Raw genomic sequence first — 25782 nt, 5'->3', positions numbered from 1 at the left:
ATGCCCCTCTAATGCAGAGGGGGTTGGCGGTGGAATGTATTTAATAATATCCCCCTTTTAATATGCTGCAGTTACCTGAAGACTGTTAGGTTTATTGATGAAGTGCTGGTCATTATCTCGATTGAAGCTTTTGGTTATGCAGGCTAGTACCCCTGCCCCCTTCACAAGCCACTTGCTCCTTACCCCACTCTTAATATAGTTACTGCGTGCTTGTTAGAGTTGTAAGAAGCAATCTGCGCTGAGACCTTTCTGCTTTTGTAACCCTGATCTGTTGATAGGATCCATGTGTTACTGTGTGGCTAGCAGTGCTGCCATGCTACCCTGGCAGAGGCATTGAACAGGAACTGTCATGCCCTGAAGCCTTTTGGGTGCTGCTTTATCTGTGCAGTACAAACAGGTTGAGGAGTTGTGTAAAGCAGATGCTGAAAAACCGTGATGCTTAATCAATGCTGGTGAGGCCTGTTTACCTGCAGTTGTCAGGTATAATTGATTACAGCATTTACTGTGAATTCCTCACCTAGGACTTCTGACTCCTATATTGGACTTTAAACTAGAAAGAGAGGGTGTGAGGATATTCTTCCAAGGCATTTTAAATCTGATTCTAAGGCTTTTGCATTGCCCGATGCTGTCCTTGTCAGAGAGTCTTTGTTGCCTGCTGGCATTTTATGGCCTTTCTCCGTGAAGCTGATTTTGCTTTTCTATATTTAAAGCACCACTGATGTTTCACAGCAAACTTTGCAGGCTGTCTACTTTAACTCAGTCCTGCTTCTATGTAACATGATATATTTTCTGCGTTTTGGTTCCCTTTATTATTGCTAGGGTTATTCATTCTTTGAGTTTTTTGTTTGTCTACTGCTTGTCTTTCCAACTGGAAGCTGTTGGCCTCATAACCACATGTGAGGATTGAGCTGCTGGAACTCAAGACCTATTAAGACCTGTTTCCAAGAAAGTGGAGGTGGGGAGAGAAATGAATTCAGTTTTCTTTATATCAATAGAAGTTTTTAAAACTCAGACTTTTGTTCATATTTTCAATGAGATATAATGGCTTTCTAAAGGAAGAGTTGCTGAATTTGGACTTCTGAGGGGCACATATTGAGACACTTGGCCCTGTGCACAAAACAGGATGTGTATTTACAAATAAAGCTTTTAACTAGTGTATCCTCTCTGGAACCCTCTTGCTGAAGGCACCCTGGTTCCTGAATGTGACCCCAGCATTATCGAAGCCCAGTGTCAGACTGTCAGTGTGTTCTTAATCTGATACAATAGCCTGAGTACAGGACTGGGAACTAGGAAGTCCTGAGATCTAATCTTGTTTCTGATGCATGCCCTTCTGTGGTTTAGGACAAGTCACATAACCACTCAGTGTCTCATTTTCATCACCTGTAAAATGGGGCTAGTCAGCCATATCCCTCACAGGGGATATTGTGAGAGCTGATACTTGTAAAGCACTTTGGATATGAAAAGCTTTCTATAGCTGTTAAGTATTATCCTGCTTTCACCCATGGGTAGAGTTGCAGCAGATTTATTCAAACAGGAATATGCTCCTGCCACTGACTAGTTTAATTTCCCCTTTGCTAGTATTGCAGATGTAGCTCTTCTCCTTGATTCTGCAGTGAATCCTAATCTAGCATTTATGATCTCACAGCCTGTTGCCAAGGGAATGAATTGGGTGTCACAGATTCAGCACTCTGACTTCACTGCAGGCTCCAGGAGGAGTGGATGAGCCCACGCTTGAACAGCAAATACCAGAGCTTCATTTAGAAGTTGCCTTTGGATAGTAACCGCACTTCCCCCATTATTCCCTGTATCTTCCCCCTGCTAAGCCTAGGAGAAAGGAAGTAAATTCTCATAAGATGCCCTTCACTTTAATCCATTACTCCCAGGAGCCACATGTAGCATGCTTTATATGTTCATTTTTCCATTTGCAAAGAGTGCCTGTTGATTATCCTTCATGTACATTTACACGTAGCAACAGTGAAAAACATCAGCTGTGTGTATTTGCTGGACCAATGTCAGCAAATCAGAAACAGGCGTTCTGCAACACCCCCACCCCGAGGCTTGAAGTAACCAGCCTTTGCAATGTGTCCTGAAGAGCCAAACTCAGCTATTTCAGACCAAAGCACGAGTTTATGTGGGAAGCGATTCCAAAGGGTCATCCACTGAAAAAGACTAATTCAAGGGACTATCTGCTTGCAGCTTCAGGATTTATGGGTGGGGGAAAAACTCTCAATCACCAGGTTCCAGTCTATGGGAGGCTTCTTATAGATGAGAACCAACAACCTGAGTTACAGTCTGAGGCTATTAGGCCTAGTCTACACTAGGGCTGGGGGGCTGATGTAAGATATGCAACTTCAGCTACGGGAATAGCGTAGTTGAAGTTGACGCATCTTATTTCAACTTACCTCCCGTCCTCGTGGCGCGGGATCGACGGCTGCGGGTCCCCCGTCGACTCAGCTACTGCCGCTCACCCTGGTGGAGTTCCGGAGTCGACGGGAGCGCGTTCAGGGATCTATATATCGTGTCTAGATGAGACACAATATATTGATCCCCGATAAATTGATCGCTACCCACCGATCCGGCGGGTAGTCTGGACGTACCCTTAAAGTCTCTGTAGCACAGGTCCAATGTGATCCCTATAGGAGACGTTGCTGAGCAAATATGGCTGCTGCAGTCTGCGCTAGCTTTAAGTTTTTGTTTGACCTTCCTCTGTTGCTACCATGGGAGCGGTAGCCTTCTGAGCACCCTCTAAACCAGAAGTTCTCAAATTTTTCTTTGTTGATGGACCCCCTTTTCAAATGCAGTATTAATCACTGACCCCCAACTGAGAAACTGATTGACAAAAGTATGTGTGTACTTCATATAAATATGTACTGTTAGTAATGTTTAAGAGTACTTACAGATATCAGTCAGATGGGTGTTTGTGCTTCTGACTGCAGAGTCTATCTATCCTTGTGTGATGCAGAGGCAATGTGGGGTGTGTGTGTGTATGTATGTATGTATGTATGTATGTATGTATTTGACCCTCCTCCCTGAAGTGTTGATGTAGCAGGGCAGAGTAGTGGTGTGTCTCCTTGGCTAGCTGTGCCTGCTCATGGAGTGAGTGGCTGTGAGGCAACCCCTTCTGATGACAAGGAGAGATCTCTTTTTTGATGCTGCAATTTTTGGTTGTACCCCCTCCAACCCAGACAGGCTGGGTGGCCAAATGAGGTTAGCTGGGAGAGGAGGTGGCGCTTTCTCCCCGAAACCCACCTCGCAGGGCTGGCCTGAGCCGCCTGTCACCGCTCGCCCACCCCAATGTTCCTCTGTGCCCCCCTCATTTGAAAACCTCTGGCACGCCCTCCCCGAGCCCCATGGCATTGTCTTCCCCTCCCCCAAACATTTCTCCACACCCCTAGTTGGAAAACCTCTGGCACTCCCTCCCCGAGCCGTGCCATGCAAGGCCGGCCCGAGCAGCCTGGTGTCACCACTCACCCACCCGAATCTTCCTCTGTGCCCCCCTCGTTTGAAAACCTCTGGCACTCCCTCCCCGAGCCCCATGGCATTGTCTTCCCCTCCCCCAAACATTCCTCCACACCCCTAGTTTGAAAACCTCTGGTGCTCCCTCCCCGAACTCCGCTACGTGTTGCTGTCCCCCTCGAACATTTCTCTACATCACCAAGGGGTGCAAAGGAACATATAGGGGGAGAGTGGTGACGCTAGGCAGCTCAGGCTGCCTCCATACAGTGGAGCTTAGGGAGGGAGCACCCCCTGACTCACCTCAGCGGGCCACCCAGCAGATGTGCGAACCCCCTCTAAGGACCCCAGTTTGAGAACCGCTCCTCTAAACATCTGTAGCAGCTGCTTCATGAGCTCTGTGCACAAATGACAGCAGACATGTATGTTCTCATGAGTGTTATGTGAGTCTTAATCTCTGACTTTAGTGGCATTGGGAAGCAGGGGTTTAAAATCTGTTGTAGACGTTTGTGACAGAGGTGGTAAAGTCTCCCTTGTCTTGCCCCTTCTCCTCGTCTTTCATTTTGTATTTATTCCCCTGTGGACTAGAGCCAGGGCCAGCTCCAGGGTTTTTGCTGCCCCAAACAGCCTCCCTCCCCTTCCCCCCCCCCCGCCCCCACCCCACCCAAAAGAAGCCACGATCATGATCTGCGGCGGCAATTCGGCGGGAGGTCCTTCGCTCCGAGCGGGAGTGAGGGACCCTCCGCCGAATTGCCGCCAAATAGCTGGACGTGCCGCCCATCTCCGGACTGGCCGCCCCAAGCATCTGCTTGCCAAGCTGGTGCCTGGAGCCGGCCCTGACTAGCGCATATTCCTCCCTTTTAGTGGACATGGGAGACACCCGTTCCTGTCAGCTTCTTTAGGGCCACATATTAGAAAGTTTGTTGAATGCTGCAGAGTGCACACAGACAGGGTGACGGTGATTGGGGGGGGGGCCGGGGAGGGTGCGAGATAAGTGATGCATCTGTCAGGTGTTAGGCAGATTTCACCATCTAATCCCGCAGCTGTCGTCTGCAGCATTTGTCAAGGCCTCCAATGGCCTGCTCTGTTTCATCAGAAGTATCGCTAGCATTCATCTAGGCTGGCAACATTTCAACAGACATTAATCCTCTTTGTATCTTTAAGCACTATGACCACTGACAAGATTCTGTACACCAAGGTGTCAAAATACCTCAAGATAGCTTTGGTATCTGTTGTCTTTTTATATCCAAAGAGCCTCTGATCCACTGACCCAGTTCTTAACCTGATGGATAAATCTGTGTTCTGGTGTTAGAGCTTTTTGCTGCTGCTGCTGCTTAAGGTTAGCACAGCATTTCACCTAAAATCTGATTAGTTTCAGGTTTTTCTCACTTCACTCATGTTCTTGTGTCAAGTGTTTCGCATATCATAGTGAACAATGCACATTCTACTGAGGTGGTATGTAATGGACTTCAATGTAAGGGCAAAACTGAGCTGGCAGGGTTTTTCTCATGACACTTCAGCTATTTCTATTTCTGAAATAAACCAAGAAGTGCTTTCCTTGCTATATTTTGAATTTTCTGCCTTCTCTCTTGGAAGAAACCAGACAGTACAGAAGAGTATGAAAACATACTGGAGCCTCTGTATATGTGGGGAATTAACCAAAATGTATTTTGAACCTCAGTTTTAGTGGGGAAGGGAAGTTTTTATTTCAAGGCGCATGTGTGCGCATGCTTGTGTGTGTCTGAAAGAGAGATCTGAGACTGTATTTTCATATTCTCACCATCAACCCAATACTTATCAGAAGAGGTAAACCCTTTGAATTTGCACTGCATCGGTGCAGCTTGTTCACACTCTAAAGACAGAATCCCAAAATTACCAACCCCAAACATCAAAAATCACGAGTCAGGCCCCCATAACTCATTTGATTTAGATAAAAATAATACATTTCAGATTCTTTTCCTTTAAGCCTTTTGGGTTCATGTGGGGCACATTATCAAACTTTTTTTCTGCACCATAAGGGCTGGAAATTTAGAAATTTTTTTTTTTAATGGCAGCTCAAATTCTCATGTCGCCACTTGTCTTCAGGAGCTGGGGCTTTAAAAGAAACATTAAATATCATGAGACTCATGATTAAATATCATGAGAGTTGGCAACACTGTGAGTGTGGGATGTTTTCTGAGCATATTTTTTATACAAGCTTGCAGCTGAATCTCCTGTCCTAATTTAGGGTTCTTTATTGTGGCCAATAGTGTCTCTGTTGGGGCTGAGCGATTCCACAGCCAGGCCCAGCTTCAGACATCAACAGTACCTGTGGTTATGGGTTGTCATCTGACGAAGTTGTCACCTAGTGTAATGTGGGTAAGGTGGTTCTGCATTTTCACATGGCTGCCTGTTCTGAGCCTTCAGGCTGGTTAGAAAGTCCTGGGTTAATATTAGCCATTGGAATGTTCTGTCACAGTGTGGTGGTGTACAGAATCACACTGGGAGGATTCAAACTATGACAAGAGGCAGCAAATTTTGCAGATGTAGATTGAATGTGAAGAACTCTCAAAACTACTCTCACTGGGGGGGAAAAGCCCCCCAAAACTGTAGAACCATCTCTGCTCAGTGCTCAGATTGAGAGGCAGTTGGGTGGAATTTGTTCTTATTAAATGATTTGGAGAACTGGTCTGAAATTCAATAAAGAAAAGTGCAAAGTTCTACTCTGAGGAAGAAAAGAATTAGCTACAAAATGGGGAATAACTGGCTAGGCAGTAGTACTCCTGAAAAGGCTCTGGGGGTAATAGTGGATCAATGAATGAGTCAACAATGTGATGCAATTGCAAAAATGGCTAATATCATTCTGCATATATTACATACAACACTCCTACACTAGTTGCTGTGTTCTACTCAGCACTGGTGAGGCCTCAGCTGGAGTACTGGGTCCAGTTTTGGATGCCATACTTTAAGAAAATGTGGACAAATTGGAGAGAGTCCAGAGGGAGAATTACAAAAATGATCAAAGGTTTAGAATACAGATGCTCCCTGAGTTACGCACACCTGACTTATGGAAAAAGTTCCGTAAGCCTTTTTTTTTTTTTTTTCTTTTTGGTGTGCGTAATTGTCGGAGATATGTTCCTGACTTACCCCAAATTTGACTTACTCAAGGTGTTCTGGAAGAACGCTTGCGTAAGTCGGGGAGCGTCTGTATCTGACTTATGTGGAAAGGTTATAACTCTGATCATATTCACTCTTGAGAAAAGAAGTGTGAGGGGGAGACCTGATAAATCTTGACATATGTTAAGGACTGTTATAAAGAGGATGGTGACCAATTGTTCTCCATGTGCACTGAAGGTAAGACAAGAAGTAATGGATTTAATCTTCAGCAAGGGAGATTTAAGTTAGATATTAGGGAAAACTTTCCAACTATAAGGATAGTCAAGCTCTGGAATAGGCTTCCCAGGGAGGTTGTGGAATTCATTGTAGATTTTTAATAGGTTGAAAAAAATACCTGCCAGGGATGGTCCACTCTAGGTTTACTTGGTCCTACTTCAGTGCAGGAGGCTGAACTAGATGACCTCTCAAGATCCCTTCCAGCCCTACATTTGTATGGTTCTATGTATGTAATAAATCTGAAGCAAGGACAGAAATAAATGAGCAGCCCCCTTTTTCTGCTCCCCCCATCTGGCTCAGGGTAGGACTGAAGTGAATGAGCAACCCCCAAAGAGGAAGAAGCCCAAAGGGATGGGGAAATCTTTTTAATACTTCTAGTTGCTGAGCAAGCTCAGGTTTGAATGGCCAATCTGGAACTTTTCCTTCTTTTGGAAGCACTTAACAATATTGATTCATAACACTGGAAGCAGTAAGTCTTCCCAAAATGAAAAACAGAGGAGTAACCCAAAAGCCAACCAAAGAGGTATCTAGATTGGTGGGAAGGGGGTTTATAGAATCTGTGCTTAGATTTCCTGCCTCCCCTTTTAAATTTGGCATTTTAAATTCCTTTCTGTGTCTCCTACGCCTTCACCTTCCATTATACTTCCACATGACACCCACATCAGACTTGCCAGGCTGTCTGGCATGTGGTCTGGCAGGGTTGTCGTCTTTCCCTCCCCCCTGATCACTGAGGTTGAGGTGACCCACCCCATCTGAGTTCTCACTTGCCTGCCTCCCAGCCAAGTTGAGAGCTGGAGTGATGTCTTACCGGTTCCATGCCTCAGTACTTCTGTCCATGCTTGAGGATCCCACCCGATGTTGCCCAGGGGCTCAGGCAGGAACTTGATGCAGTAGTGGCATCATCAGTATTTCTACTACCTCTGTCACAATAAAATCATTGGCCTGAACTCTCCCTCTCTCATAAACTACACAAAGGCCCCTGCACAAGTGCTTTAATTCTACAGTCCTACCAGCAAACAACTCTTGTTTGCTGCTTTTTCCTTCCTTAGGTGGGTTAAATGCCAACTTCATGCTGGGCCGCACATACAACATATTTGTTCCTGTTTTCCTCGCCTGCTGCTGTTTCACTGCAAATTGCTGCTGGCTAATGGTGTCTGATGGCATTACTTCCTATCGCTGGAAAAATGCTTAATCTTCCTACCTTTCTTTCTCTCTCTCTCTCTCGCTTTCCCTCTTTCTCTCGTTTTGATCTCACAAATCCAGGCCCTTTGAGAAATCAGGTGGTATGAAATATGAAAATTGCTTGGGAAGTAATTGGAGAAACAGCGAGATTTATGAAACTCATGGAGAATAACACTCATATCCTACGTTTTCACATTATTTCATTTTTAATGGCGAATTTAATTAATTGGCACATAGGTCTTGTCGGTTCATATGTGAATAAGCAACAGCAGGGAGCTGGAAGTCATCGGATCTGTTTACAGGGCAGAGAAAAAGGCTCCATTAAAATCTGAACTTTGGTTATTGAAAGAAGTAAAAAGGATTTTGCAGCATAGAAGTTTGACTATTATGTAACAAATAAGCAAACAAATACATTCATGACTGCTCGCTGGCAGAACTCATTTTGGATTGATTACTGATCCATGATTTGTTAGGTCTAAGAGCGATTATGAGGTCAGAATTTGTGAAAACAAATTCCTTCCTGTGGTTTGTGTGTTACGTAAATGCAGATATGTATAGAAATGACACTTAAATAAATAACTTTCAACTGAGCACTTCATAAACCTTTCCATTAGCTAAAAGTCTCAAGACTTCTGTGGAATAGGCAGGTGTTATCCCCAGGGAAACTGAGACACATAGATGGTGACTTGCCCTATTCCCGTTTCTAACCTGAACAATACTTGCAGTCTCTTCATGTGGAGGACCAGAGTTGCAATCACAGGAGAAAAAGTTGGGAGGAAGAGAATTGTGTTTTAATATAAAATGACAAAATCAGGAGACAGGTAGGAGAGCAGCAAGGATGGGCCCTAAGGTGAATTTCAGTCTTTACCCCCAAGACTATTTTTCTCTCATCTCTTCATTTATTTTAAAAAGTGGTTGGTTCTTGTAGAAGTTTGCATCTACTCTTTCAGATTGACTCAAGTCTGATACTCTTCACTATACTGTTAAAGAGGAAACATGGTAGCTAGTCTACAAATGGCTCAAGGAATTTTCCTTAAAAAGCAAGTTACATGGACAGTGGAGTTGAAATATAAAAATAATTCTCTCGTTAGGCTAACTGTGTTAGCAGCTAACTTTGACACTTGCAAGTCTGTAACCTACAGGCTCCCCACGGCAATTAAAAAAAACAAAACAAACCCCAAGCAGCATTGGAAACTCCTGTTGGAAAAGAAGTTTGGATGAAATAACACAAGCCGAGCATTGGCCAAGAGGCCTACCCCTCGCCACATGAGGTGTCTTCAGCGGTGTGACTCAAGATTGTTGCCTTGATGTGATCTGTTGAGAAGTGCATATGTTCTTTCATATTCATATTTTATATTGGTGGAGCCTAAGTTGTTTTGTAGCAGAATATGATGCCTGCTGGGTGAGAAATGAATGTTGTTTATTATAGAAGACAATTACATCACAGGGTAGGGTCCAAAAAAGCACAGTCTTGAGTGATGAGCAATATTTGCTTTGTTTCAGAATGCTGAAATCTACAAGCTGACATCAGAGCAATTCCATGAGGCAGCCACTGGTGCAGAGAACCACATAAAGTAAGAAGTCATTTTTGGTTCTTTTCAACAGCTTTGTTTGTATTTATAATACTCTGTGTGCATAGCCCCTGGATATTTACATAAATGAAATGTGATATTACCTCAGATTAAGTATTTAGAGACCTGAACGGTTGTAAACTCTCCCCCTCTCTCTTTGTGCTAACTTTAAGGGAGAAAGTTTAGGGTCAAAGTGTAGAATTTCTTTGAAAATAAAAATAGGAGATGAGGATGGGGGTCTAGAAAACACAAATTGGATTAGAATGTTTTCAAGGCTTTTAGAATAGCAATGAAAAGTATTTTTGGTTTACATTTAAACTGTCCGGCACAGTGTTTGCAACCCAGACATTCCTGTTCTTATGCACTAGCCCAGCAAAGTGAAACTTTTTTTTTTTTCATTGTCCAGGCAAGAGAAATGTAAAATGCACATACATAAATGGTGACACCTAAATAACACTAAAATCTGTTTTAATGATCATGTGTGTTTATAGTGACACAGATGAAATGTATTTTCTGAAATATGGTTTTTATCTTGGCTCGGAGTCCTTTAATATTGTGTCTATTCTTTTTGCCACTATAGTGCATTTCATGTCTAAATTCCTCCATTTTTGTGTGCCAGTAGCATTTTCCAACTCATTGTTCCACATGTACCAACAGCTGTCTTAGAAAAAATCAGGGCCACCCAGAGCGGCGGGCAAGTGGGGCAATTTGCCCCGGGCCCTGCCGGGGCCCCCACGAGAATATAGTATTCTATAGTATTGCAACTTTTTTTTATGGAAGGGGCCCTCAAAATTGCTTTGCCCCAGGCCCCCTGAATCCTCTGGGCGGCCCTGGAAAAAATATAAGTTTATGAGAATTCTTTACTATTCATGAGTCCAGAGAAATTATACTGTTAAGAGCAGCATTTGTACCTCCGTTTGGTACAACAAACAGTTGGCCAACATGCAATAAACTGGAGTAACAACATATGCAATCCAGTTGGATCAGGTCCAGACTGCATGATATTTAACTACATAAATAGATTATACAGGTGTATGTAAGTGGGGTGCACAGCATATTATATTGTATTCTTTTTTTTTTTAATTATGACTGGCTGCCAAAGCATCACATAACTTGTTATAGTTCCATACTGGTGCTTGGACAGTTTGGTTGTTGCAAAAGCTCACATGCAGTGTACTTATAAAATCAAGTTTCAGAGTAGCAGCCGTGTTAGTCTGTATCCGCAAAAAGAAGAACAGGAGTACTTGTGGCACCTTAGAGACTAACAAATTTATTAGAGCATAAGCTTTCGTGGACTACAGCCCACTTCTTCGGATGCATATCCGAAGTGGGCTGTAGTCCACGAAAGCTTATGCTCTAATAAATTTGTTAGTCTCTAAGGTGCCACAAGTACTCCTGTTCTTCTTTTTGCGGATACAGACTAACACGGCTGNTTATATCCTTGTTATATGTATTCTCACCAACTGGCTACACAATCCTAGAAGGACTCTCGGATAAACTATCTTCTCTCTGCTCCAAGGGGGCTAAAGAAAAGACTGTCAGGTCTTGATTACCACATCTACCATTTTTAAAATTTATTTTAATAACAATTTAAATTTTACTAAGGAGAGTTCTCTGAAAATGTCTGGGATGTATCAGCGCCTTGATTTTATAAAAAGAAGAACAGGAGTACTTGTGGCACCTTAGAGACTAACAAATTTATTAGAGCATAAGCTTTCGTGGACTACAGCCCACTTCTTCGGATGCATATCCGAAGTGGGCTGTAGTCCACGAAAGCTTATGCTCTAATAAATTTGTTAGTCTCTAAGGTGCCACAAGTACTCCTGTTCTTCTTTTTATAAAATCAAGGCGCTGATACATCCCAGACATTTTCAGAGAACTCTCCTTAGTAAAATTTAAATTGTTATTAAAATAAATTTTAAAAATGGTAGATGTGGTAATCAAGACCTGACAGTCTTTTCTTTAGCCCCCTTGGAGCAGAGAGAAGATAGTTTATCCGAGAGTCCTTCTAGGATTGTGTAGCCAGTTGGTGAGAATACATATAACAAGGATATAATATATAACATAAATAATGAATTCTTAGAGGAGATTAAGACCCCAGGTTATATCCTGTATTCGTTGTTATAGGCTGTGTGTCAAACCTGTTTTTAGGATAGCCGTCGGTTGGATTCCCTTGAGGTTTATTTGACTACCCCTGTTCTTTGCAAGATGAAGACCTGCAGCATATGTTACCATCTGGTAATGCAGCCATTCCTCGAAATGGTAAACAGTTGAGATCAGTACAAAAGATAATGATTTCCTGAGATTTAGCAAGAATGTTCTAGGGTCTTAGAGGTCCCTTCCCCTTCTCTTTGTGCCCCTAAGAGCAGCCAGTCTCAGATTTCCTACTTGCCCTTTCTTGTAATATTTTCTGTTAGAAGAGTAAGCAGACTTGGCCACTATAAATAAAGATACTTTCTTTGAGTTCACTGAGGGTACATCTACACTACAGGGGGGAGTCGATTTAAGATGCGCAAATTCAGCTACGTGAATAGCGTAGCTGAATTCGACGTATCGCAGCCAACTTACCCCGCTGTGAGGATGGCGGCAAAATCGACTTCTGCGTCTTTCTGTCGACGGCGCTTACTCCCACCTCCGCTGGTGGAGTAAGAACGTCAATTCGGGGATCGATTGTTGCATCCCGACGGGACACGATAAATCGATCCCCGAGAGGTCGATTTCTACCCGCCAATTCAGGCGGGTAGTGTAGACCTAGCCTTAGATGGCAGCCCCCCCCACCCCCCCCCCCCCCCCCCGACCAGATCTCTCCTTTGGCTCCAGTGTGGTATCTGTTTTGAAGTTCACATTGTTGTCTTGAAAAAATAGCTTGGGAACCATGCTCTGGAAGCCTTGATTATTGGGAAAGGGTACGCTATGCAGGGCTGGTAAATGTGAGGGGGGAAAAGAGTTCCTCATATCATCTACCTCTTTTGAATGGTTTCAGAGTGGTAGCCATGTTAGTCTGCATGAGCAAAAACAATGAGGAGTCCTTGTGGCGCCTTAGAGACTAATAAATTTATTTGGGCATAAGCTAGCCCACAAAAGCTTATGCCCAAATAAATTTGTTAGTCTCTAAGGTGCCACAAGGACTCTCTTTTGGATGGAGATTCTTAGAGCAGGGGTTCTCACAATAAATTTTTGGTGGCCTTTAAGTGCGGCCACCAACTCTTGCTCGTGGCAGCTATGACAATTTTTCTTAAAATACTTGACTTTAGGAAACACAAATAAATATGCACATATACATGTCTAAATCATTATAATTTATTTATGTAGGGTTTTTTTGGTAGACTCAATAATAAAAATAATGTTCAGTTCTCTGTTCTTTACCGGAATTCTTTAAACAGAATAGAAACACAAATAAGGTGCTTTGCACATTCTTGTCTTTTGTTGTTGTTTTTGGTTTTGGTTGCCTTTTTGAAAAAAGCCTTGTTAGCTAGTAAAGCTCTGGATGGGGAGGTGGGTAGGGAGACAATTGGGGCCAGGGGCAATGGGGGGTGAGGTGAGCCCAGAGTCCGGAGCCGGAGGAGGCTGCGGGGGCCAGAGACAAAGGCGGGGGGGGGGAGGTGAGCCCAGAGCTGGCACCCGCCGCTGCTTGGCTGTGGTCCAGGGTCAGAGCCCAAAGTCCCACGACTGGAACCTGCCACCCCAGGGTTGATGCTCGAAGCCCGAGCCTCACACCCCTGGGAAGGTGGGGAACTCACTGGCTGTCTGCTCCTCCAGCATTTGTGGCTCCGGAGGGGGAGGGCCCAACCCCTTCTGGTGGCCTTGGGGGAGAGGCACTGCTTTGCGCTCCCCCCACCCCCACTGCCCAGGTGGCTGCGGCTGCAAGAAAAGCTCCTGGGGCCACATGTGGCTGCCTTTGAGAAACTCTGTAGAGAATCACAAGCAATCTTGCCCTACATTGGGGTGGGCAAACTTTTTGGCCCGAGGGCCACATCTGGATGGGGAAATTGCATGCAGGGCCATGAACGTAGGGCTGGGGCAGAGGATGTGGGCTCTGGCCCGGTGCTGCTTACCTGGAGCAGCTCCGGGGTGGCAGTGGCACGCAGCGGGACTGAGGCAGGCTCCCTGCCTGCCCTGGCCCCGTCCCATGCTCTGCCTTGCCATGCTGCGCCGCTTCTGGAAGCGGCCAGCACCACGTCCCTGTGGCCCCTGGGATGGTGGGGTTAGAGGGCTCTGCGTGCTGCCCTTACCTGCAGGTACCTTCCCCAAAGCTCCCATTGACTGAGGTTCCCCGTTCCCAGCCAATGGGAGCTGTGGGCGGTGGTGCCTGCAGGCGAGGGTAGCACGCGGAGCCCTCTGCTTCCCATTTCCCCAGAGGCCACAGGGACATGGTGCCGGCCGCTTCCAGGAGCAGCATGGGGCCCGTGACACCATGGGGTAGTTTGCCCACCCCTGCCCTAAGCTCTGTGTTGGAATACACCATCTAGGGATTGATGGTGCCACATGTTAATCATACTGACCGCCTGGCTTCTCCCTGCCAGCTCACCAGCTTTGTGTGTGTGTGTGTGTGTGTGTGTGTTGCAGTAGTGCTCAGAGGCCCCATTCAGGATTGGGGTCTCATTGTACTAAGTGCTGTACAAAAATATATGAACACACAATTCCTGCCCAAATTTGCTTACATTCCTAAAACTAGAACAGAGTTATGTCTTGGATGGAATGAGAGAAAGTTCCTTTGGGGGTATATGTATCAGTATTCTGAACTTACTGGGTAGGACCAAACATTTGTTTATGCTACAAGGTTCCTTTAGCAGGCATTGTTTGTTGAGTACTGAAGAATGCAGGATGCCACCCCCATCCGAACTCAGTGAGCAACAAACCAACTGAAGGAGAAGACTAGTCATGCTGTTTAGTCTTGAAGCACTAGACCATCTGTAATTCTGAAAGTAGTTTACCAAGGTGAATAAATTTGGTTATCCCCATTATATAGATAGAGAAACTCAGACACAAACAAGGTCACACAGATTCTGCTAGGGATGAAACTCAGGTCTGCCAACTCCCAGCCCCATGCACAGTGCACTTGACCACCACTGCTCCTGTAGAACAAGAAGAAATGGGAAGTGGGGTAGTTCTTCCCTCTGCAGGATGCTCTGTCTCCATTCCATAATCTCTCGCTCAGCCCATAACACACCAATCCCATCAGTCATGGTGGATTACTGGATTTACCTTCTCTACCTTGCGTGTGCACACACCTAATCAGACTCCGTTGTCCTGCATTTTGTCACCTTTTATCAAGTACCACATTTGAGTTTGTATTTTAGTATACTGAGGGGTGGGGAATGAAAATGGGATTTCCCCTACAGTGAGTAAATTCTACTTTGCAGAGGCCATACTGCAGCAAAAGTCAAAGAAGCACAAATCAGGGAGACTGCTTCTGTGGCATTTATAGGCATCTGAGTATCCCTCTCTTTCACCCTCCAGCCCTTTTAAACAGCTGCAGCTTTGCACAAGTATCCAAGTGCACTACTGTTTTCTTTCTCTTAGTATTTATACGGCTCTTCACATATTCAGAGTGCTGTACAGATCTTAACTAACGTGCCTGTGAGGCAGGTGGGTAAGCCTTATTATCCCCATCTTGCAGGAGGGCAAATAAAGAAATGAAGTGCTTTGCCCCAGGCCACATAGTCAGCAAGAGAAGCACCAGCTATTGGCCACTGCTGAAGGCAGGCTACGGTACGTGATGCACTAGTGGTCTGATCTTGTGTGACAGTCTTTGTTCCTAACCACATTACCTGAACCTAGACTCCACCTTCCTGTGAAGTATCTCAAGAAATTGCACGGCCATCCTCCCTGCATTCTGCTCGCTGTCCTGTCCTGGGTTCTATCCAGTTTGCATCTCTCTTCCAAAAAGAACCTCCTAGCAACAGCAAGCCAGTGAACAGACCTGGGAAAATGGGCAGTTCTTTCAGCACCTTCAGTAACATGCCCTTGTTGTTTGCGTGCTATGACGACTTGGAGCACTGCCATGGACACGCTGTCTGTCTGATTTTATTATAATTGCTGCATTATTATTTTGCCCTTTGTTAACCAGTGGAATTAAAGTCTGGAGACTCAGAACTTTTCCTCCCTCCTTCTGTGTTTAGCAAACTCTGCACATCAGTAACCACCCACAAAAGAAGCAGCATGTACATAAAAGACCAGTGCTCCCCACCCTTCACTTTGCTTCACATCCTTTTCTCAGTGCTCAGAGAGCCATGACTCAGACTGGGTTTAGAGAAGACAACTTGTTAATCCCCTCCCTGCTACAGAGAATAAAATGGCATTTCATTCCAAGCTGTATTAATGCGCTCGCTCCTGGGATAAAGCAGGCGTCCCAAAAGGCAGTGGCCAAATTTTTTTTTCTTTTGCGTTGTCTTTGTCTTCTTTTGAGTGTTACATTTAGATTAGCTTCTGAGGATTAAATGTTATTACAGCCCCTGAATCTGTTAAGGGGGGGGAAAAATCAGTGAAGAGGTTACGGCTTAGTGCAGGCACTCAAGATTTATCCTCAAAGTGCTGTTTTTTTAATTTCATTTATTTTCTTTTGTTGAGTTTGACCTTATCTTATTTTTGTTATTCTTTGCTTCTAAATTAAAAAAAATATCAGCATGGTTGGGTGTGGGCATATGGCATTCTTTAAAAGGTAAAGCTGCAGAGTGGGGTAGGGGGATTAGGAAGTTGTTAAGAGATAAAATTGTGCTGGAGCTGAATAATTTCCCTCTGAGATCGTCTTATGGTCTGTTGAACTCTCTCTGAAGCTGCTTACCAAGAGCCCTATTGCTTAGCTCGCTACACTGAGAGGACTGAATATGCCATGCACAGTTATCAATGAGAATTTAAAGAATGCTCCTATCTTGTCATCCTGATAGAGATCAGCTTTGAAACCAAGGCAACTTTCCAATGGAAAGTCTGCCATCAAGATTTACTCCACATGGGACCTCATATCTAAGAGTTCATTTAATGATTCTAGGATCTTTAAACTTAATGGACATGAGTATTTAAGGTGATTATGTTAGAGAAACTGACAAGTGGTAAGTATCCTCCTGGGCTTTGTATGGAAAGGAGAACTGCACAGACTTGGCACAGAGATGGGGTAAAAAGCTTCTGGACAGACTGAGAGCTTGGAACAGCAAATTATTCTGAGTTCAATCTCCTGAAAATGAGGATCTTATTAAATTTCATAACAGACTTTATAGCAGCAATAGGCCTTCACTGAAAGTGGCAATCATGAGCAAATCCCCAAGGAACTACCAGCTTTTTTTGACTGGTTTTTTTTTAGAGTTTGGGAAGGTTCAAAAGATCATGCTTCGTGCTACTTTGTTGGCTTATGAAATCTTAGTCTGATATGGGACAATTTTTAACTAGCCCCATATATTTCTACTCTGAGGGGACTGCACACAGGGGTAGAATTCTGAAGCAGACGTAAAGTGGAAAATACTGAAGCACAAGAGGAAGAGGCAGGGACATTACGGGCTTCAAGCAAAATGGCTGTGGGATTTCTCCTATTATTAGATTAATAGATTCATGCATGGTTGAATTAGGGGCCTAAGCAATAGGGAGATAGTAACTTTCAGGGCTACAACACCTGCTACCCCTTGGAGCTCATCTTCACTTCATGTTGAGGTAAGAGCAAGACTTACCCCACAGAAAAAGGATCTGGCTCTTCCCCCTCCTAATGCTATTCATGCTGGTTGCTCCCAGCCCTGCCTTCAGTGATTCTGTTCCACATGCATTTCATATAAAGGGATTCCATCACAACCTGGCGTGCAATGCACTGACCCCTTGTGCCGCCAAACCTGGTCTGATTTGGGAAATTGACGTATTGCTGAAACTGGCCTTCAGGAATATGTTCCCCAAAGTGATATGTAAAATGGTACAAGTGCTAGAATAGATGGGACAGTACTGGCTTTAATGCCATTTCAGAAAGTGTGAGCGAGTCTTTATAGAAACAAGAGTTAATTCCTTTCTTAAATGGAGTTGAAGGTAGTTTGCCCCATTTACCCTAGCACTTATCCATTTTCAATACTGTTTCAGGAGGACCATTGTTAAACTGTTTCTAGCTGTACATTGGTTTCAGGGTCTTGTACTCAGACCATTTGTAAGTTTTCTGTTCTCGTGGTCCCTTCTGTCCTGGGAGGGTGGGGTATTATAATGATTGCACTGGCTGTGATGGAACTGCATAAATGTTCTAGTTGGCTCACTGTACTCTTCCTGAGAGTGGTTCTTAAAGCCTTAAATACTTACTGCCACAGTGAAATGTTACCAGATAGAAGACATGACAGTTTGGATAAAGTGTGCTCTCTGCAATTCTTGGCATTCTAAGATGCTTGTATCTAAACAATAGCATATCCCTCCCGTGGCCCAGTTCATTTAATGATATCCCAGTTCTGTATTTACAATATTGCCTCTTACTTTCTTGCGTTATTTGGGATGATGAGTGAAAACGCGTGTACAAAAACTGTACAGATTTGTCACTATTGCAAAACCAATGTGAAAATGACAGTTTCTCCTCACAAGTGCAGCAGTTGCTGTAGGTCAAAATCAAGGTGCAATGGTGTAGCTGTGGGGTGGGGGTGAGGGGTTGGGACTGGACTAGCAGGGGAAGAAATGACCGACTCTGTGGAATTCACTAGGGACTTTTTTGTTGCTATTGATTTCACATGGAAGGCACTCGTACTATGGTGATGAGTGGCAGCATAAAACCCTAAGATAGGTGAATAGTATAAAGTGCATTAACAGAGCAGATTCTGATTACTTTCAGCAGCAATAATATATACCTCACCCTTAAAACAAAACCATGGGTAACATAGTCTAAAACATGTTAAACAAAGCTGGCTGGCAGTTCAAATTTACGGCAAGACACAGACTTCTTCATCAAGAATAAAAGTGAAAATGGAACCAGAGCACTTACATGGTTGGTTTGGGGATTGTGCAGTGGGAAAAGCAACATGGCTGAAGCAAGAACATAACAGTTTCAGGATGTTTGAGACTCACCTGGATGTAGTTTTCCTGCATGACTCCATACTAGTGACTTTTTAGGCCTTCTCCTCCCTCTCCCAGGGAAGGTGCCCTGCATATTGATTAGTGACCTCAGTTGGCCAGCACTGGATGCTTGCAGCTGCCTTTCTGTGTGCTGGTGATGGTGATGGCCAGGGGTTGATATGAGGCTCAGGTCATCTGGAGAAGCCTTCCAAAAAATTGTGATGTCAGAAGCAGTAATGCCTCAGAAACCACTTGTAACCAGTGAATTAATGACTTGTTTGCTAATTAGAAGCCCAAGGCAAAGCTGAGGCAACACTCCTAACAATCCGGTCATTAATTCACTAACAACTGATTTCAAGGGCAGTGTTGCTATTTTGAACAGTAATTCTATTCATGCTTCTGAATTATATGCTCTGTATGTGAGATACTTCTATTTATTATAGAATGTTAAATTCTCCTCATGGGGTGATAGGAAACAAGGGAACGTGATATTGGAGAATATTGAGGGGAGAGATACTGATGCTCTGAAGGTCAGAGATTCTATATTCCAATATGTGCCCTGAATCTCTTCCTCCTGAGGAGATGATAGTCATGACATAGCTACACAAGCCTCCAACATAGTGAGTTGTCTCCCCAGAGATCAGTGTCCAAGCTGCCCTTCTTTTCCTTGTAGAGGGCGAGAGATAATTTTATAGCATCATACTCCAATGAGCACTTTATGGATGATCAAAGTTCTTCAGCTAAAATAGATTTTCATGTAAACCATAGTGCATCCAATAGCTTTCTGCATAGAGTCCCATTAACATTGAAACCTCGCAATCAGTAGACCCTCAGCCTAATTTCAGTATGCCTAGGCCTGCTGGAGTTTGGTTCACGCTTCTCATCCTCACCTTCTGCCTCTTCCCTGTGTCCTGAGGTTGATCCCTGGAGGTCTCTTTCCTGCATGATGGGACAGGTGCACACCCTGCTTTTCTGCCAAGCCCTCCAGGCCCATGTCTAATTCGGTAAAAATGTAGCACTTGGGAGACCTCCTTACTGACTCCGGAGTGGTCCATAGGGATACTTCTTCCTTGGAGAAAATTTTTCAGCAGTAAGCTGTCATCGACTGGAGCTGACTCGGTTTATCATTAATAGCTGAAGGCAGGCACCCTGAAGTTGGAGCTGGTCACGTTAACTTGCATGAGAGACTTTTGGTGCCAGTTTGAAAGCATATGGTTTCCTATGAATTGAAAAACATGTTCACTTAAATTGTTTTCTATTGGAATTTCTTGTGTTCTTTAAATATGTTGTTGAGATTGTGTTGCTTGCCAAGACCTGAGTTCAAGGGTTTGTGTTTCTCCTGCAACAGCAACATTTCCAGTGTTTAAAAGGGTGGGTGAATGGTGGTGGAGTCAGTAGTGAGTGAATCACACAACATAGTGTAAGCATGATGGGCTGTGGGGCTGAAGGCATCCCCTTATGCATGACATGTCATCCTGAAGCTTAGATTGCAGAAAGTGCCATGGGGTCTTTAAGCTGAAGTGTTTAGTTCCAGTGTCTCACCTGAATTCTAATTCGGATTACTTAATTCTGTCTGTGTAAATTTCACCTGCAGCTTCGGTTGGATACACTATATAGTGTATATAATGTATCTAGTGTGGCTGTTAGTTGTCATGTCCACCCCAGAAATGCCTGCATTTTGATGGTGGGTAAAGTAAATATTATAGGAAGCTGCTAAAATACTTAGCACCTTTCATCCAGAAGGGCTGCAGTCTGAAAGTATGATGGAGGGGGTATCACTACAAGGAAAACATCTCTAGCTTTGTGAGAACATCATAAACTCCTCTCTTGCAGACCTCAGATCTTGCAGGTACAGTAAATAAGGGTTGCTTTTGGAATTTTCAAATCTGTATGGATTAGGCATTTTCTCAGTAGGCAGTTACACCCTAGACGCTGTAGCACTGACCATCCAACATTTTGTGTTCTTAGAGCCGGTAATTCATGCTTTCAGTGAACTGCACATACTCCATTCCTCATCTGAGGTCTTAACTGTTCTTAAGTGTTGTTGTTTATCTTATTTAAAAAAAATAAATCCCTGTTTGGGTCACCTGTAGGGGCTAAGTTTTGTTTCAGATGCAGTTACTGCTTGCTATATTGCTTTTCTGCCTTGTGGGAGCTCAGCCATCCTCCTTTTCTGATTCAGAGAGCTCCTTCCAGCAACAAGGTTCTGACTCATTCCTCTTTCGCTTCCAAAGGCCATTTTACTGCTAACTTTAGACACTTCATCTTTGCTTGTCAACCTTAGTAGCTTGGCATCTTTGGATGAAATGGTGTGTGGTGTTTGCAGGCATGAGATCAACTTCTGTTAACTTCAGTATCTCCTGGCAAGGAAAAGAACAGGCTGTAATTTTCCTTTCCGCTTCAAAACTGGCAGAGTTCCTCCAAAGTCAATATCCTACGTTCTTCACTAGTCAAGAATCTATGTCCAAATATACATTTGAATTGCTTGTGAAAAAGTATTTTCTATTATACCACACAACTTGCCATCTGCTATGCAAAATGCCAGTAGAGACGAATAGTTATCTAATTTGCAGGTTCAATGGGATGGGGCCATGTCATCCTCCTTTTTGTGCAGTTTTGAGAGTACCGGCATTCAACAGATAACACAAGTAGCCACACTTGTAGAGATTATATTGGTCAGTCATTATATTGGTCATTGAAGTTACTTTGACTTTGTCTAGCAAAACAGCCTGAGATATAAATTGAAGCTTTCTAGGGGCACTCATCAGTGAAATGGAGAATGACTGCTTATGTTTAGTGAGGTTAAGAAAACAAGTTTGAGCACGGGAAGTAGTATGGTATACGGTATTGGGCTAAGTACAGTATGGAAGTCGGGAACCGTCAGTTCTAGTCCCAGTTTTGTCCCTTGTGGTTTTGTGTTTTATATTCCTAAAAGCTTATATTTCAGGGCTTCAGCTGGTCACCTGCAGGAGTCAGAAAGGGTCATTCCCCTCCCCCCGCCCTCCAGCAATGTACTCTGGGTTTTCTTGATCTCCTTCGTCTGAAGCATCAGAGATGGCCATGGCTGGTGATGGGACACTGGATGGCGTGGGCCAGGGCTCTGAGGTGGCACCAAGCATTCTGTTTCTCACGTGCTGATTCAGCTGATTCTTGCTCACATGCTCAGGGTCTAACTGATCACCATATGTGGGGTAAGGAAGGAATTTCCCCCCAGGCCAGACTGGCAGTGACCTGGGAGGTTTTTCGCCTTCCTCTGCCATATTGGGGTATGGGTCACTTGCTGGGATTATCTGTATACCTCTCAGTGAGTTCCCTGCAATTGCAGGGGTCTTGGGCATTGGTGAACCTCAGTCTCTTCTGTTCTCTGCCTGTGGCACATAGTAGTTTAGTATCCTGTGGGCTGTAATACTCTGGTCTCATTTCAGTTGTTGGGCTTAGTATGTGGGTGGTGGTGTTGGCCTGTGATATACAGGGGTCAAATTAAATGATCGTTTCTGGCCTTGAACTCAGACTTTGGGCAAGTCAGTTAAACTGAAGCAACGAGGTTCATCATTTGTGAACTAGGAAGACTACCTGCCTTAAAGGGGTATTTGTGAAGTTTAATGTTGTTAAAGCTCTTTAGTACAGGGGCTATGTATTATTATTGGGTATTAAAAATAGCCGTGTAGACATTCGGGCTCGGACTGGAGCCTGGCTTGAAACCCCACAAGAGGGAAGGGTCTTGGAGCCTGGGCTCCAGCCTAAGCATTTACACTGCTATTTTTACCTCTGCAGTGTGAGCCTCCTAGTTCTAGCCCGAGTCAGTTGACCTGGGTTCTAAGACTCTCTATTGCTAGTCTTTTTTTTTTTTTTTTTTTTTTTTTTTTTTTTTTGCTGTGGAGACATTCCTTAAGTCCAAAACTCCTTTTGTCTTAGATGGAGGCTTGTGATTAACTTATCCTTAGATATGTTAATTGAGGGATACTCATCATTATCAAGAGGTCTGTAATTCATACATTCATGAGTACCTCTAGCAGTATGTCTGCACTGCAGTTAAAAACCCACGGCTGACCCATGCCAGCTGACTTGAGCTGTGGGGCTGTTTAATTGCAGTGTAGATGCCTGGGCTCAATCGGTAGCCAGGGCTATAGGACCCTACAAGGTGGGAGGTCCCAGAGCTTGGGCTGTAACCCGAGCCAGAACATCTACACTGCAATTAAACATACACGTGAGCCTGAGTCAGCTGGCACATGCCTGCCGTGGGTGTCTGATTGCGGTGTAGACATACCCCGAGTTTAATAGTACAAGGTAGCAGAAGGAAAGCGGTATTTGGGAGGCCTATAACTCAGAAATCCGTTGTCTCACTAATGGTATCCTGTGTCCCCATGAGGCACATCAAATTTCAAAGCACTTTGAATAACTGCTCAGATTTTAGAAAGACAAGGTGGGTGAGGTAATATAGAGACAAGCTTTCGAGCTACACAGAGCTTGTCTCTTTCACCAATAAAAGATATTACCTCACCCACCTTGTGTCTCTAATCTCCTGGGACCAACATGTCTACAACAACATTGCAAACAGCAGATTTTAGAGAGGCGCTTACAAGAGTCGAGTTTAAACCATAGAAAATGGTGGGCATGGAAACCCCTCTAGCTGTTTTTCTGGACTGGTGCATGTGCAATATAAGTGTACATTTTCTTCAAGTCAGATTCCCGAAACATTTAGGGGTACCATAGGCGCCGACACCATGGGTGCTCCAAAGCTGAAGTACCCATGGGGAAAAAATGGTGGGTGGAGATCATCCACTGGCAGCCAGCTCCCATCCCCCCAGCACCTCCTGTCCGCTGGCGGCCCCATGGATCAGCATCTCCCCCTCCCTCCCAGCACCTGCTGCAGATCAGCTGTTCCACTGCAGGCAGGAGGTGCTGGGGGGAGGAGTGAGGACGAGATGGTCTCGGGTGAGGGGGTGAGAAGAAGAGGAGTGGGAGTGGGGGCTTGGGGAAAGAGGTGGAGTGGGAGTGGGGGCTTGGGGCAGAGCCGGGGGCGAGGGTTGAGTACCCCACGGCACCTTAAAAGTCGGCACCTCTGGTGGATACCATACACTAACTTGGGTAAAACTTGACAGATTGAGACCTTTTTGACCTGCATCACATCAATAGTTTGATCTCTAGCGCTGTGCAAAGTACCAAAAACCAAAACCTCACCTACATTTTGTTTTGTTTTGTTTGTTTTTTGTTTTTTTAACTGGCTATTTATGGGTTCTTATATGTCTGGAACCCTTGGCTCAAATAACTCCAATTTTTGGTCACTAAACACTATTCTGCACCCTCTTGAGGCACACTAAATTTCAAAGAAACCAACTAAGCGTGTTGATTTTAGAGAACTTCGAAAGGTCCACCTTTAAACAGGTGGCACAATGCAACCTTAACAATAGTGGTACTCCCATGCCACTAGAATATAGCAATCGCTTCACCCACCACTGAAATGCAGCTATCTCTGGGGTGGAATGCAGCAGCTGTTCAGTTGCAGTGCTGCACAACTGTTTATGATGACAGGAGGTAAAGCAGCATACTGTATCCAATGGAAACCGCAAAGGGAATTCCAGGAGGCAGAATTTAGTTACCTGAGCTGGAATTTATCCAGAACACTGAGGCTAATGGCGCTATCCTTATGAGAAGTCCCAGGGGTGGTTCTCTCTATTTTGGTCCACATTGTTCTGTTACTTGACATAAGATAGTATTTGTCATAGCAGATTGGGCTTTAGTTCTGCCCAGCGTAGTAACTAATCCACAGCAGTGTTCAATCCCGATGCTTTGGAGGAAGGTGAAACCAGATCAGTTGAAAAGTGTTCTTGAATACTTGAGGACGGGCAGGAGTGTTTTCTTCCTGACCATAGAGGTTATGCTCTTGAAATATATGATTTGAGTACCTCATCTTAGTATTTGTAATAGAATATTATTGGATCATGGAAGTCAGAGATGGAAGAGATCTATTAGATCATCCATTCAATATTCCTGCTAAATCAGTCACCAAATGACTATCCCCTTTTTAATTCTAGCTATGTTATTGAACTGACCTGCTGGGGGAGGGAATTCCAAAGGAAGTAGTGAGGTCATAGGTTTGTAATATTGCAGTATCCTGTAGTCCTTCTCCTTGATCACCAGCTGACAGCTTCCCAGATAGTTTCCACAGCTCTTTTCTCTGTGGTGGGGAGTTTGTTATTTATGAATGAAATGCTTCAGTTGTGTTTTAATTTTTGGCTGTAAATGCTAAGGATGCGATAATCAGAAAAGAAGAAACCTTTCTTTGTCCTGTTCGATGTATTCCTCCAGAGTTATTTTCCTGACATGTTAGAGACGCTGTCTGTGACAGCCAAATACTATCAAAGGGAGAATGCAGTTTTCCAGCTCAGCTAGCCACTTATAGGTTTTTGTATATGTGTAATATCATACCACAACATCCACAGTACCTGACCATTGCACCAACATGCTCACTCTAAAATACCCACAGCAGGCCTCGTGATGCAAAAACATCCCACCATGTGATTCCCAGTTGCTGTAGATGTACTAGCACTTGCTCCCTCCAAGATAGCGCCCTAAAAATAGTAGTGTAGCCAAGGTAGCACAGACAGCAGTGAGTAGTGGCATGGACAAGCTGTGCCAAGCATGTGTCCATAGAGTTCAGGCCGCTGCTCGCCGCTGCCATACTACCTCAGTTACATGCCTGTTTTTAGAACACCTGCTCGGGGAGAGCTAGCACGAGTATGTCTACGCAAGCTAGGAGTCACAACCCCAGCTCATAGTGTAGATGTATCATCTATTACAAGTCATTAGCGTATGTCAGTCCTGACCTGCAACACCCCGAGCTATCTATGCCCTGAGCCCTCATACAGCTCTATCAAAGCACCTCATTCCTGACCTGCCACACCACCTGATATCTCAGCCCTGGGCTTTTCCTGAGTAGATGCATGAAAATGTCTAGGTTTAGATTCCCACCCCATCTTCCCCACAAACTCATTTGTAACTGTAGTATACAGTTCAGTCTGAATACAGTTCACCAGAGTGTAAAAGAGCAACCTGCTATGGCATCTTTTGACTACATCTGGGACCTCTGTAACAATCAACTAGTTTGCCTGGTGTATAGTAACCATGAGGCAATTGCTCTCCTGCACTGGCCTATGGGGCTGCTATGTCCTAAAATGATAGGGCTAGAAATTTACTTTGCTGG

At 44.3% G+C, this 25782-nt stretch overlaps 1 protein-coding gene across 5 annotated transcripts in view; it reads left to right on the top strand.

Moving 5' to 3' along the window:
- The window catches only part of CHCHD6 (coiled-coil-helix-coiled-coil-helix domain containing 6), a 171877-nt gene that overhangs the window by 82894 nt on the left and 63201 nt on the right, over positions 1–25782 (top strand). For all 5 annotated transcript variants that reach the window (XM_034776375.1, XM_034776373.1, XM_034776374.1 and 2 more), the window contains one exon: positions 9511–9581. In XM_034776375.1, coding sequence (XP_034632266.1) covers positions 9511–9581 — 71 coding nt within the window. The remainder of the gene's footprint in view (positions 1–9510; positions 9582–25782) is intronic.

Source organism: Trachemys scripta, chromosome 7 (assembly GCF_013100865.1).
Source record: "Trachemys scripta elegans isolate TJP31775 chromosome 7, CAS_Tse_1.0, whole genome shotgun sequence".
In the NCBI taxonomy this organism is placed as follows: Eukaryota; Metazoa; Chordata; order Testudines; family Emydidae; genus Trachemys; species Trachemys scripta.
Note: the sequence above shows the minus strand (reverse complement) of the source record. Positions and strands in the feature narration are given on the sequence as shown.